Source organism: Lissotriton helveticus, chromosome 5_1, assembly GCF_964261635.1.
Source record: "Lissotriton helveticus chromosome 5_1, aLisHel1.1, whole genome shotgun sequence".
In the NCBI taxonomy this organism is placed as follows: domain Eukaryota; kingdom Metazoa; phylum Chordata; class Amphibia; order Caudata; family Salamandridae; genus Lissotriton; species Lissotriton helveticus.
In genome coordinates, this window is record NC_136065.1 from 434,735,663 (window position 1) to 434,750,681 (window position 15,019).

At 45.1% G+C, this 15,019-nt stretch overlaps 1 protein-coding gene across 2 annotated transcripts in view; it reads left to right on the forward strand.

Moving 5' to 3' along the window:
• CEP104 (centrosomal protein 104) overlaps window positions 1–15,019 on the forward strand; it is a 577,612-nt gene that overhangs the window by 124,648 nt on the left and 437,945 nt on the right. For both annotated transcript variants that reach the window (XM_078642632.1, XM_078642633.1), the window contains exon 4: window positions 839–977. In XM_078642632.1, coding sequence (XP_078498758.1) covers window positions 839–977 — 139 coding nt within the window. The remainder of the gene's footprint in view (window positions 1–838; window positions 978–15,019) is intronic.

Below are 15,019 nucleotides of genomic sequence, written 5' to 3' on the forward strand. Positions count from 1 at the left end.
TATTTGACATTTCATATTTAGATTTCTTCTATAAAGATTTGACACGTTACATAGATGGAACGTGTCGATTTTACACCACTTTCTGCTTTTCAAATTGACCTATTTAACAAATATATATTGCACTGCTTTACTGTTTACGGGAAAGAGAAGACCGTCATGGTTAAGTAAACCTAATTTAAAGAACCTTGGAACAGTGGATATCATTAGTTTTTTTTTTTTCTTACACGTGTTCCATTTTCATTTTGGCTGTCTCTATGTTGATGCGGTAAACAGTTTCTAGGCACTGTACAAGCTTCATTTTGCTATTGCTCCATTTCCCCACGTGAACGCTTAGAATGCTTAGTCTGCCTTTCCAGATTTGTGGCTGAAAAATGACCACATTAATTTATTACATAAATTCAGTTTAAAAATTGCCCCCCTGTTTCAATTTGCATTTAAGGGGTGCTACAGGGTGTCCTTTGGACACCCCTGGCACCCTTTAAATCGCTATCTTATTTGCGATTAGCTAATTGCTAATCGCAAATAAGGAATACTCCCCATTCATTCCTATGGGCCTTTTGGCCCATAGGAATGAATGGGGAGTTATTCCTTATTTGCGATTAGCAATTAGCTAATCGCAAATAAGGAATGTGTAGGAATCGCATTTCTTTATGCAATTCCTACATGAATCCCGTTTTGCAAGCCCTTAATAGCGATTCGTTATGAATCGCTATTAGGGGCTCGCAAAACGGGAGATTGATGAATCAGGCTGATAGTTTCCATTACTGGAAACTGAAAACAGAACATCTACCCTTACTGTGTTTATATGTTGATTTCTTTGTATTTGTTTTCGCCATAGATATGTGTCCCTTTCAGACAATGAGAAGACCGGATACAAAGCTCGCGAGTTGAAGTCTGTGTATGTGGATGCTGTTGGGCAGTATCTCAAGCTGATTTTTCATAAAAACTACATAAATCGGTACAATTTGTATAACCAGGTAAGCGTAACTGAAAAGAAGAGGACCAAAATGAAGTTATAACAGGCAATGCCTTTTAAATCCCCCATTAACTTATAAACTCCTACTTCTTACATGTTGCACAAGTCTTTTGTTAGAACCGTTTTAGCCAACAAAACTTAGCATTGTTATAGCTTTGCTTTTATTACCACAAAGGGATAGTTTTGCTTTTACCACTGTGGCTAAATGCTTTAAGATAGTAGCATGTAAAATACTGCTGGCTGAAAACACAGGAATGTTTGAAGGAGCTGCTCTTGACTTGGGGTCTGTTGAACCTGTACATGTATATCCCTATGTGGGTTTTGTGTGCCCAGGTCATAAAAATACATAACACTTTGTTATTTTCTAAATCTCTCATAACATTACTGTTCTTAAATATCTGGGCCCACCATTGTGACACAAACCTTAAAACAAACTGGTCTACTCTACTAGGCCTTGGACCTACTACACAGGACTAATCCTACCCACTTTGTACTGAGATGAGTTTCTTCATCTTAACTGCACCTGCCACGTCCTGATTGGATCACATAACTAGCCCTTTAATGTTACAGACAACCAGGTTATAGATGGAATGCTCAAATAAATTTCAGCCTCTGTCAATAGATTTGGTCCGCATTCTAGTCAATCGTTTCCTGCTCACCATGCCACTTTAGACTGAGGCCCTCCTTTTGCAATCAGTACTGCTCCTGCCCCCTCATCAGAACAGTCCATCCCAAACTTCCTGGCCAGGCCTTCCAGAAGGGGACCACAAGTAACCCCAGACTGGTTTCACCTTATTTGGGTCTCACCAGTATGGTGTAGCTTTTGAGTCCTGCTGCAAGTGAGCATGGCACCCATGGCTGGGCATACCTGTCACACGTAGGGTGTCAACTGCAACAAACAACAAGGTGAAGGATAGAATACTTGATTTAGTCACTGCCACTGGCCATCATTCAGAATGCTTCCAGTCCATTGTTTGTGCCCACTATTCCACTATAGATAGAGGTCTGACTTTTGAAAATCAGTTCTGACCCTGCTGCTTATGGGAAGAATCTATCCCAAACTTCCAGGCGAGGCCCAGTACAGACGGGACCAGCAGCAAACTCAGACATGTTTTTCCCTGTCAAGTGCTCAAAACAGACAGCTCAAACAGATCCTACACGTTTTATAGGCTCTCTTGCAGGCAGTTCTCTATTCCCTCCTCGACGACTAAAGTCAAGACACCGCCAATGTTGTGACACTTTTAAAGTGAAAAAGTTAGCAGCCTTGCATGATGATTTCATGATCAACTGGCTTATCCTGTATGCCATTCCTCAACCATTTCATTTTCAAGTTCTCCATCAGAAGATAAAGTATGGGTCAAGTGGTTCAGTAAACCTTGTGACTTCATTCAGACCTTCCAGTCTGCGCGACGACAGAGGGGGCATTTGCCAGGGTCGTAGCCTTGGAGGGCAAGAGGGGGGTTGGCCATTAGATATGGGTTGTGCCTGGGTCTTCGTGAAATTAACATTTGACCCATGTTTGGTAGTAGGAGGGTTGGAGGGCTATTGATTTGAAGTTTGGGCCAATTGTACCTCTGCATTGGAGATCTCTTCTGAGAGGACTCCCTTTGCATTATTCAAAAAAGACAAAATGGTGCTGTTTGACCAGAGGCGCTTTCCTTTTCCCCATGACCACCAGATAACCACACCAACAAGAAATAAACCGCTCCATATGAGGAATGATACACAATAAACAAGTGCACCTGGTTGGTGACATTCAATATACCACCCAGGATTAGAGGAATGGCACACCCTGGGCAAAAAGAGTCCGAGAAGAGTCCCATCAGTTGGAAGGAAGCACAACAAACAAAGCAGTTCCCAATCAGCCAATAGGCTGTACAAGGTTTAAAGCAGTAGAGATGAAGCTTGGGTTCTTGAGCACTTCGACAACAAAGTCCAACAAACAAGGCCCAAAGGTCCAGGATCCCCAGAACAATACTGCACCAACAGCACCAGCAGTAGAAATGGCAGAAGTAATAACGTCACCACTTAACTCCTCACCCCCTGTTCTTGCTGGCTGCCGCCTTCCCCCACACACACCTGAACACCAATGGACACCATGTGTGCTGGAATTGAAATAATGACGGTGAAAATCTGTTTATTGGTTGGGGGCGAGGGGGGCTGAAGCCACACTTGACATCAGCCGCAATAATTTCCAGGATGAATCTCAAAAACCACTAAATTAACCTGTGTTTTACCCTCTGGTAGCTTGGCACAAAGCAGTCAGGATTATCTTGGTGGCAATTTTTAAAGAATTTATGCAACACACATACCTTAATAAAGTGAAAATACAATACAAGAAAAATCTCAATCCAATTTAGAAAAGTAGATTTTATTAAATGATTTGACACCAAAACAACTAAAACCCATTTAGTAAATGTTTTTAAATAAAATGGTTGAAGAACGACATAAATTTTATCAGAACTGGAGGTAGCAATTTAAAAAGTTTAAGTAGCTATAGTTCAGAAAAGTACACAGTGTTACTTGTGGCCATCTGGTTGTGCTAGACTGGGGAAAGAGCACAAGTTCATGCCGAAGTCATTGGAGCGTGGGTCGAATACAGGGACCAGGTTAGTCCTGCTAAAAAAGCAACTTTCTCAAAGTCCTGCGCAAAAAGTTCAGTTCTCAGTGGAGTAGTCTGCAAGGAGCAGGGAGAGTGTTAAGGATGGTCGTGGCTGTAGAGAGAAGAGCAAGCCCTGTATTGCAGAAGGTCATTGCTGCAGTACGAAGATCCAGTTGGGAGTCGTAGATGATTGTTGTTGGAGCTTTACATTGTTGGTCACTGTGGGCTTTCGTTGCTGTTACGCAAAGTGCACATTTCGCTTTGACGGTTGTTGCTGCCAGGCACTGTAATGCAAAGAGTCTGCTTCACAGGAGCTTCATGTTGGCAATCGTTGCGGGTGGCATATCAACACAAACTGGTCCATTTGTGGTTGTGAAGAACGCAGACCTTCAGGATTTCAGCTTCTTTCACAGGAGGAGCTCAACTGATATCAGCCAAGGGCCCAGGACCTGAAGAGGCACCTCTTGGGGATCAATAAATCATTCCAGGAGAGGCCAGCAGGGCTCAGGCAGGTCCAGTTGCAAGTCCATTCCTGCAGGTCAGCTTGGCAGTTCCAGGGAGGCCTCCGGAGCGTGTTGTGTCCCTGTGGCTCAGAAAGGAGGTCAGGCAGTTAACCCTTGGAGTCACTCTGGTGCCTTAGATGAAGAGAGCAGGTGAAGTCTTCCTTCTCAGAGAACAGAGCAGGCCTCAAGTAGCAGGGCAATAGGCCAGTCCTCTGGGGAACAAGGCAGGCCTCAAGAAGAAGTACAGGTCTCTGGGAAACAAGATTATCCTTCTTCTGTAATGTCCACAGGTCCAGGAGTACACCGAAGAGTGGCTCTGGAGGTCCAATATGCCTTTCAAGTGCATGTGAGGGGGAATTCTCTACACTGCTCCCACATCTGGTTCTGGAAAATTCTTCCCTTCCCTTGTCAAGGCTCCAAGAAGCATGGGGTGACTAAAGACTAGTGTCAAGTTCTGTTGTGCACGCAGGAGGCAAAGCCCTTTGAAATGTGAGTGCGGCTGGGTACAGATCAGCTGCCAACCATCCTGGCATGTTGGTACATTCTCTCCACACCTATTCCCCTTCATGCTACTGTTTGGATTGAAAACACAAACTCCAACAGCTGAGGCATTTGCAGTGATGGGACCTAGGACACAGGCAGAAGGCACAAATTGTTAGGAAAGAAAATGCTGTCTTTATAGAAGTGGTATTTTCAGAATTGTGACTTAAAATCTAACTTTGCCATTAAAAGGGGTTTTAAATGACAATTAGAGTGTAAATACCATAACTGTATCTGCTCCAATCAAAAGTTATCACTTAGTAAGTGTAATAAGATAACCCCACGTTAGTCAAGTGGATAGATATACCTTACAGTATTGGAAAACGACCTAAGTAGTTTTTCACTACCAGGCTATGTAAACTTAAACCCACAGGGGCTCTACCTTCTATATATAACGCACCTTTCCCAAGGGGCTTTTAGGGCCTACCTTAGTGGGTGACTAATATGTCATATAAAGGAAGGCTTAGGCCTGGCAAAAGGTCTATTTTGCCGGGTTGAAATGGCAGAATAAAACTACACTAGAGGTTGCAGTAGCAGGCCTGAGACATGTATTAAAAGGCTACTTTAGTGGGTGGCAGAATGAGTGCTGCAAGCCCACTAGAGGTATTTAATTTATTGGCCCTTGGTGCATGTAGAACAATTTATTAGTGACTTGCAGGGGGGGCGCTAGGTGGCGCACCACAGTGATGGCCGCGCGCCAGTGAGTCTCCTGCCGGACTGGGCGGAAAATCAACCATTATCCTCATCCTCTCTGACAATTAATGCCCTAACTGCGCAACAACGGAGAGGGGAACGAGTCCAGAGTCTGACGGTACCACTTTTGAGTGGGTGCTGCGAAGTATGCTGTGGAGGCGAGCGGAGGCAACTGGCTGCGTGAAACACCAACGCTGACCTGGTGCGCCGCGCCGGCTGGGAGAGCTACGTTAGGACGCTGCTTTTGCGGCCTGGCGGTGTAGAGCAGCACTCTGCGTCGGGGCCTGGGAAGACAGCGCGGGTGGTGAGACACGACCGACCGGGGCGTGCACAGCGCTGTAGGTACTCGGAGACTGCAGAGGTGCTGACCTAGTGCGAGCTGTGTAACAAGAAGTGTTGTGGCTGGCCCGGAGGCTGCGGGCTGTGCCCCTGACAGTGCATGAAGTGAGGTGGTGAGTCGGAGCGGCGGCAAGGGTGGAAAATACTGGCACGGGAACACCACTCACGGAAATAGCAGGATACGGGCGCACCCTTGGCTTGTGAGGGCCCCTCACCGTGGAGCCGCCATTTTAAGTACACCCCGTAATAATTAAACATATTGGAGCCTGGTGCGTTGGTTGTGTGCAGGGAGTGCACCCCTCCTCCCTGCCCATAACCGCGTCTGCGGGAGTATTGGGGGACGCGAGTCGCTTCAGAAAAGGGAGACCCAGAACGACCGGGTGCTGATAGAGCCTCCTGCACTGCACCGCCTCTGGCATCCATTTTGTGGCCACATTTGCGACATCCTGTGAAGAGAAAGTGGACAGTTAGCTGACTATCAGGAGGCAACAACAGCGCGCGTAAACTACAAGGCCCCACGCTGCGGGCGACGATTGGGTATTTACTAGTCGGTCACGCCGCACACACAATTTGTCTGCCATGGGGAGATCAGAGGCCAAACAGGCGAAGCTGACGTTTGATCAACGCAAGACGCCCCGTTCTGCCTCCTCAGATCGCGCGGAGACAGACTCTGCCGGCCCGCGAGAGGAGGACTGGAAGGCGCTATTAATGGGCATGAAGCAGAACCTCTCCTCCATCGATGCCAAAATGGACGTCATGAATACCAGACTTGATACGGTGGTCACTAAACTGGATCAACACGACCAGCGGATTAAGGAGGCGGAACACAGAGTGTCGGATCTGGAGGAAGGGGCAGCAGTCAGCAAGTAACAAGTGCTTCAAATGGATAAGTTACTAAAAGTGATCGCGGACAAAAATGAGGAGTTGGAAGCTCGCTCGCGCAGGAACAACGTTCACGTACTGGGCATAGCTGAATCCACGAATACTCGGAGAATGGACGACTTTATGAAAAAATTAATGACAGATCTATTTGGTAAGGACTCCTTCTCGGCACATATGACGATCAAGCGGTCTCATAGGTCTCTGGCTGCGTGTCCACCCCCAGGATCGAGGGCCCCTGGCAGTCCCCATGTGAAGGCATTCCCCTTATTCCTTGTATTGATCGGCTCTAGAGAGTACGGGCACAATTTGTTGGGTCAGATGTTGGGGGGGCTGGTTGTTCCTGGCAAGTTGGGGAGGCCGGTGTGGGCAGGGGGGTGGAGGACGGGGGGGGGGATAAGGTTACCCTACATGATTGTGCAAGACGGGTGCAACCATTGCAGTAGACCGGCTGAAATAGTTAGCAGCTGTGGCTGATGACATTAGTAATAGGAATGACCTTCACATTATTTCCTGGAACATGAGAGGATTGAATGATCCAAGAAAACGGAGGCAGGTGCTGGGATACTTGGATCGCCACCATGTCCACGTGGCTCTGTTACAAGAGACCCACCTTCCGCATGGAGGTACGCTCCAATTCGCATCACGTTGGGCCTCCCATAGATGCTTCGCATCATATTCCAGCTATTCCAGAGGGGTGGCCATCCTTATCAAACGAGGTGTCAGGTTTGTGCTAGGGGGGCTGGAAACAGACCTTGAAGGGAGGTATTGTCTGTTTTGGGGTAGGCTGCAATAACATGATGCTATTGCGAAATACTATGGCCCCAATGTGGATGATGTACATCCCTTGCTTATGCTGAGGGGCAAGCTGCACACGCTTGGATCCACATGTGTTCTCTGGGGAGGGGACTTTAATACTGTGGTAAACCCCAGACATGATCGCTCCCATGCTGCTGCAGCACACTACACCATTACCCAACGTACCCTGTTGGACATCATAGAATCCGATTATTTATTGGACACATGGCGGCACATGCACCCCGAACGGAAGGAAGGTACACGTTACTCAGCTGTGCATAACACTTGGGCCAGATTAGATTATGTATTAGTAACAGTGGGAATGACTCATTGGATCGGCAGGGCGACACATTTGGCTTGTACGTATTCTGATCACTCCCCCGTGTTGGTGACCCTTCGGCCCCCGATAGACCTATCCCCCTATCTTAACTGGCGGCTGAACCCCTTACACTTGCAAGATGCTGTGTTTAGAACAGAGATGGAGCAGGATAATACAGACTTCTTCACCAAAAATATTGACTCGGTGGCCAGTTTAACAACGCTATGGGAAGCGTTCAAGGTGACAGTGCCTGGATGTTGTATTTCCAAAGGTGGGGGTATATTGAGGGACCTACGTCGAGAAATACACAAACTGGAGGGAGAGCTGCAGACGCTAGAGCGGGAACTAGGTGCGGGCGATGAGATGGGGGCGTTGAGGGTTAGCCTACGAGGGAAAATGAAGGACTACAAGGAGGCGGCAGATAGAAAATGTAAGTTCCGGGGGAAACACTGCGTGGCTCGGGAGTATGGCGAGGGTGACAGGCCCGTAAGGGCCCTGGCCAATGCGGTGCGGTCCCCTAGATTCCATAATTATGTCACGAAATTGCAGGATGAGCAGGGAAGACTGCATAGGAATCTCCCAGACCAAATGTCTACCCTAGTGGAGTATTATAACAGGCTTTATACCTCGCAGAGGGGAGCTCCGCTAGACCTCCAGGGATACTTTGAGGACACGGCATTGACATGGCTAGGGGACACGCAGCGTAAATTCCTGGCTCATGACTTAGAAGTTGACGAGATTACAGAGGCCATTATGTCCATGTCGTCGGGGAAGGCCCCGGGATCCAATAGGATTCCCATAGACTTTTATAAAGCTTATGTGACCATTTTGGCGCCCATATTGAAGGCAGTATTCTATGAAGCACTGGAGGAGGGCTGCCTGCCTGCGACCATGAGGGAAGCTCAAATAATGTCACTGTTAAAACCCGGCAAATCTCCCATCTTTTGTGATTCGTATGGCCCCTGTCGCTTCTTAACTGTGATACAAAAATGTTGGCAAAAGTATTAGCGACGAGGCTTAATCATCTCTTAGAACGACTGGTGTTGCCTGACCAGGCAGGGTTTGTGCCGAATCGAGCCACAGCTGTCCTACAGGATATTGATCCACATAGCGCCGCGGTGGCCGTCTTTTTGGACGCCACCAAAGCGCTTGACTCCGTAGAATGGGACTATGTGATGGGGACACTGAAACATATGGGACTGCCGGAATCCTTTATAAATTGGATCCAACTGCTATATACGAAGCCATGTGCCAGGATTCTTCTTAATGGCTCCCGCTCTGAGGCCTTTCCGATCACTAGAGGAACGAGGCAGGGGTGCCCACTTTCCCCTGTACTCTTTGCCATAGCAATAGAGCCTCTGGCAGCGAAACTGAGGCAGCATCATAAGCATAGGGCCCTCATATACCTATCCAGTCAGTTACTAGTGTCCCTTTATGCAGACGACATTACGCTGTATATACATAAACCACAGGACAACCTTAACCCAGTCTTACGGGAGATTACAAAGTTTGGGGCTATAGCTGGAGTGCAAATAAATTGGAACAAATCTGCAGTCTTCCCCTTAACGGACCAAACACTGTCTCACCCACTGGATTACCCGTTAACGTGGGAGACAGGAGACTTTAAATAGTTGGGCATTCATGTCACTAGGGACAAAGACACTCTGCTGAGGACGAATTATGCCTCAATACAATAAGGGGTTTTCCCTCTGTAACCCAAAAAGCATCTGGGAACGATATACGTCAATAACAAAAAATGACGCTATGGAACTAATTTATACAAATCCTTATTCAAAATAGGTTTATCAATTACCTATCTGACCTGACAAAGTTCTTCAAGAGTAAATCAACTCAGTTTTCTATATCTATCATTTAAATCATGAACATCCACCGGATATGTAGTATTCTTTTTACAGTGTGTTTTATTCACTCAAATATTTTGTATATGTATTCTTTTACTTTACACACTTATTTTTTATAGATACTCTTTTATGTTCTACAAATCTAAAATTACAATATTTACACATCCCTCACACAGTTTACATAAACCTCTACAAAAAACATTTTTTAGGAAAATGAAAACGTGACTATAACATTCACATATTGTTTCAAAATAGCCCCTATTCTTTAAATGGATGCTCTGTATCTTATTATCTAAAGAGCATTCCTTAGTCTTACTGGTACACCTTACTCATGCAGTATCAAGGAGATTGATTATTTTATCCCTTGTATTCTGAACTGCTATTTCTTAGTTGTCACCAAATTATAATTCAAAGGGTGTCCGTTTCCAAGGTTGTCGACGCGTTTCAGCCCCTTTAGATTCTGGGCCTCATCAGGACTAGGGCTTTGGCATACACATAAAAATATGCTGCACCTATTCAGTGCAGCAATAAAGTGGCAATTGTTGTTCACCTTGAAAGGAACAAATAAAAACCAGGGAAAACGGGTACAAACAATTACTACAATAGCAGGCAGAGTGACTTAGCCATGTAAAAATTAATTGTGTCTGGGCTAAACAATTATGCCCAAATCCACCCCTCTAACATGTATAATCTGAATGGTCAGAGGACTCACTTTTATATTCTTAGCGTGATCCTCGCCATCTGTGCCGCCTGGGTCACAGGGACTATGTTCCACACTTTTATGGAGGACCGGTCCTAATCTGAGCTCTAAAAAAACAAAGACGGAGGCATAAGAGAAAATGATGTATTCTCTTCTCTGCTCACAAGCGCTCAAAACGAACGCGTATCCAGGGTACTTGCGCTTCTCTCAAACCCACTCTTACCTAGAATGCAATATTTAGCGCCATCGTGCCCTCGTCCTCTCTCTATTGCCCGACTGACGCTCTCCTCTTCCTTGTAGTTGCCGATCACGTGGGAAGGGTAACCCGGAAATAGTCAGCTAATGAAACACAACAAAAGACTACATATCAGCGTTTCAAGTTCAAGGCACACTCAATATGTCGGTGCAGTGATTCCCATTTACAAAATGTTCCTAATAAACTAATTTCACTATTATGGACCTTAAATGATCTCTATGTCTAAATTAAATCCACAGAAAGGACTCTCCAATTCTTATTATAAATATTAATTATTACAGCTATAGCTCAACCTTGATTTCTAATTCAATTCCAAAACGGTTTCAAAAAAATGATGATGGATGGACACCCAAAGTCCTACAAGCCGCCGTTCCTCACATTCTAGCACCTAAAGGAGATGCTGTGCTTGTAACAAAGACCATATCAAATATTTTTATATAAACAAATTAATAACATATAATACAGTTAAAATGCAGTTAGCTATATTTTCCTCCTACTTGACCTTATCATGTATCAACCTCGTACGTTCTATATTTCTATTAAAGCCCACATCTCATCCCACATCTCATCTTTGTCATTGAGGCCATTTCTAGCTGTATTGTATTTTTCAATAAATCTGGCCTCAAGTGTATTTAGTTTTCTCTAAATCTTCTCCTTCAGCGTTTGATATCACAATCAGAACCGACCAATGGATGTCCGCCTCTGAGTGACCCATATCTAGGTAGTGTTGCACTAATGGAGCCCCATGTACCTTACACTTAATCCTAGATCTGTGTTGTAGTACTCGTTTTTTTATTGTTTGAGTTGTTTGCCCAATATAGAATTTTTAACATGGGCATTTTATAAAGTACACTGTGTTTTTGGAATTACAGTTAGAAAACACTTTTTGTGTGTGGATCTGCCCATTTATATCAATTTCTTTGGTGTCTGCTGTAAAGCTACACGCTGTACATGAATGGCAGCGATAGTGCCCAATCACTGGGGGAAGACCCAAAAGGTTTCGCAAGTCCTTGGTTGTTGATTTGTTATGGGTATAGGCTCTGACTAATTGTTGTCTGATGTTTTTACCCTTTTTAAATGCAAATAAAGGTTTGTCCAGCCCCAGCGGTTCTATCAGTGACCAGTTTTTTTGGATTATCTTTTTCACCTTATTTGCTTTAGGATCAAACGTGAGGACGCATGTAAGTGGGTTTCCTTATTCCGCTCTTTCGTGTTAGAAGTGTTTCCCTTGGTGTGTACCAAGCCCTCTTCAGGGCGCATTTAACTAATCTTTTAGGGTACCCTTGTGCCACTATTTTGTCATTCAAAATCCCTGCATTGTGAAAATAGTCTTACTCCAGTATTGGAAATTTCATAGATTCTCATGCTTGTATCATTCCCCGTCGTCGGAAATATATATATATATATATATATATATATATATATATATATATATATATATATATATATATATATATATATATATATATATATATATATATATATATATATATATATATATATATATATATATATATATATATATATATATATATATATATATATATATATATATATATATATATATATATATATATATATATATATATATATATATATATATATATATATATATATATATATATATATATATATATATATATATATATATATATATATATATATATATATATATATATATATATATATATATATATATATATATATATATATATATATATATATATATATATATATATATATATATATATATATATATATATATACACACACACACCTAGGTAAACACACCCTAATAGGTGCCAAAAAGTAAAAAATTAGGCCTAGGCCTCATTACATTTTGTAACCTATAGGTGTCCTTATGTAAAAAGACCCGAACTTATACTAGCAACCAATCAGATTAGCCTCACCCTGTGGAACCTTCCTGAGAAAGCTCAGAGCCTCAGATTTTCTACCGCATCGTTGGTGACAGGGAGTCTCCTTAGAGCTCTGCTCTAACTTCTACTTTGAGGTATTATTTAAACAGTTTTTCTGTGAGGATTTGTTTGTTTCAACTATGGCTGATAAGGAAAAGAAGAGCCTGTTCAGGTCTTGTGCCAGTTGTGGTAAAAAACGACTTTATGTAGAAGACAAGCACAAAGACTGTATATATAGTTTATATCCTGACCATAAGGCAGAGGAATGTAAACTATGCAGGATGATGTCTGTTAAGACCCTCCGGGACCGTGAGGGAAGATTACTAATTTGGCTCAGGAAGTTGGAAAAGAAAGAAGTTGTGGTGATGAGGAGGATGCCAGGTCGACGTCTTCCAAGACATCTCTGAAGAGGGGTAGATCATCTGTGGAGGTATCATCTGAACCCCCCTCTAAGGCTGTGCGTGGGACCTCTGATAGGTCTGGCAAGCCCGAGCCTGGCGAATCTCCTCACGGAAGTGTAAAGGAGAGGGAAAGGCAAGCACCTCAGGTGCAGAAGGCAAAACTTGATGAGGGCTCGGCTGGGCCTTCACATCAAGAGAAAGTTTCTAAGTCCTTCAAGAAACCAACTGCAGAGGCTTCTACAGTGGTTAAGAAAGGCTCCAAGGCCTCTTCAGTGACTTTGTCTCCTCACTCGTCGACGAGCCATCCCGCGTCGACGACGATGACGAAAACTTCGACGACGATGCCGTCGACGAAGAATATGTCGACGGCGGCGACGACGATCACTACGTCGACGGTAACCACCTCGTCGACGAAGACAATCCCGTCGACGGTGGCAATCACGTCGACGATGGCAATCTCGTCGACGATGCCGTCGACGATCCCGTCGACGATGGCGAACCAGTCGACGACGAAGATGATCTCGTCGACGGCCCCGTCGACGGCCCCGTCGACGATGGCACCGGATATGGTGGACTCATTTATGACGCCGTCGACGGCAGTTCCAAGGAAAAGGAGGATAACACCTGACATGACATCACCTAGAAAGGTGACCCCATTCCCCCCAGCCCTGTTATTGGAAGAACAGGACTATTCTGAGGAGGAGAATGAGATGTATGGAGATGCTTATAGTCCATCGCAGTTGCATCTTAAATACCATGACTCTGAGAATGAAGATGGGTATTATTGCCAGCAAGAGCAGCGACAGCAAACTCAGGTCGCATATCAGGAAGCCCAAGTACAGCAGGGCATGGTTTCTATGCCCATGAGCCTTTTGACGGACTTAAGGGCAATGCTGGAGGAATATAGGAGCAGAAAGGTGTCGCGACCAGTAGAAGGTCAGGCTCAAGTTCAGCCAGAGGTGGTGGCGACTCAGTCGGTGCCCCCGGCACATGTGGAAGAAGAGGGGGAATGTCATCGGCGGACACCGGACCAGGATGACACTTCAGATGAGGATGGAGCAGGTGACACCCGTGATCAAAACCCGGATAGTGAATGGAATCAGTATATTATTCCGGATTCGGCTGCTCCGGTGCCGGACCCGATAGACTCACCTCCGGCGGATGTAGGAGGTTTCTTCAACCTAATGGAGAGAGCCACGGCACGCTTCAAGCTGGCAATGCCTACAACATCTACGGATTGTTTTTTATATGATTTTAAAGAGGCTTACCGTAAGGCAGTGCGTTCGATTCCCATTGTAGAGCATATATGGAAAGAAGGAAAGAAAGTAATGCAAACCCCAGCGACGGTTATTCCAACTCTACCGCGCCTAGAAAAGAAGTATAAAGCTCCTGATGACAGTCCTTCCTGCTTGATTAAACAACCAAGACCGGACTCAGTCATATCGCAAGCAGCACAGAAAAGATCGCGGAATCCTTCAGCCACCCTCACAACTCCACCAGACAAGGAGGGTAGAAGGTTAGACAACGCTGGGAAGCGGTTTTCATCAATGGCGAGCTTGCTGGTCCGGGCGGCCAATGCTTTGGCTATTCTGGCGAGGTACGACCGCCAGATGTGGAGTGATGTCGCGGCATATATCGACCTACTGGCGGATGACCCTACGGCCGAAGCACTGAAACTTCTTGAAGAAGGCCAACGTTCTTCTTCAGAAATGATTGACTGCGCGATTGACATCGCAACCACTTTGTTCCGTGCTCTGGGTAGCGCGGCTGTTCTTAGACGGCAGGGTTGGCTGCGAGCAACTTACTTCCGGCCGGAAGTTCAAAATAAGATTCTTGACTTACCCTTTGATGGGGACATGTTATTTGGGAAACATGTCGATGACACCCTGCAGGGAATAAAGAAGGACACAGAGACTGCTAGAGCTCTTGGTACCCTACAATATAGGAAAACACCGTTCCGTGGAGCAAGAGGAAGAGGCTTCACTTCGCCAAGAGGTGGCTATCAGCAACAACGGTACTCTCAGCAGTCACAGTCGTACAGACCTCAGTACGGCAATCAGTATTATCAGAGGCAGTCACAATCTCAGTCTTTCTCTCGTCAGAGTTCTCGTGGACGTCAAGGGTGTCGGGGCAAGGACGTTGGCAAGCGTCAATAGCGGCCTCCTGACTCTGCCAACTGTTCCTCCGCTCCATGGGTCTCCAGTCGGCGGCAGGATAACTCAACATCTGAGCAGC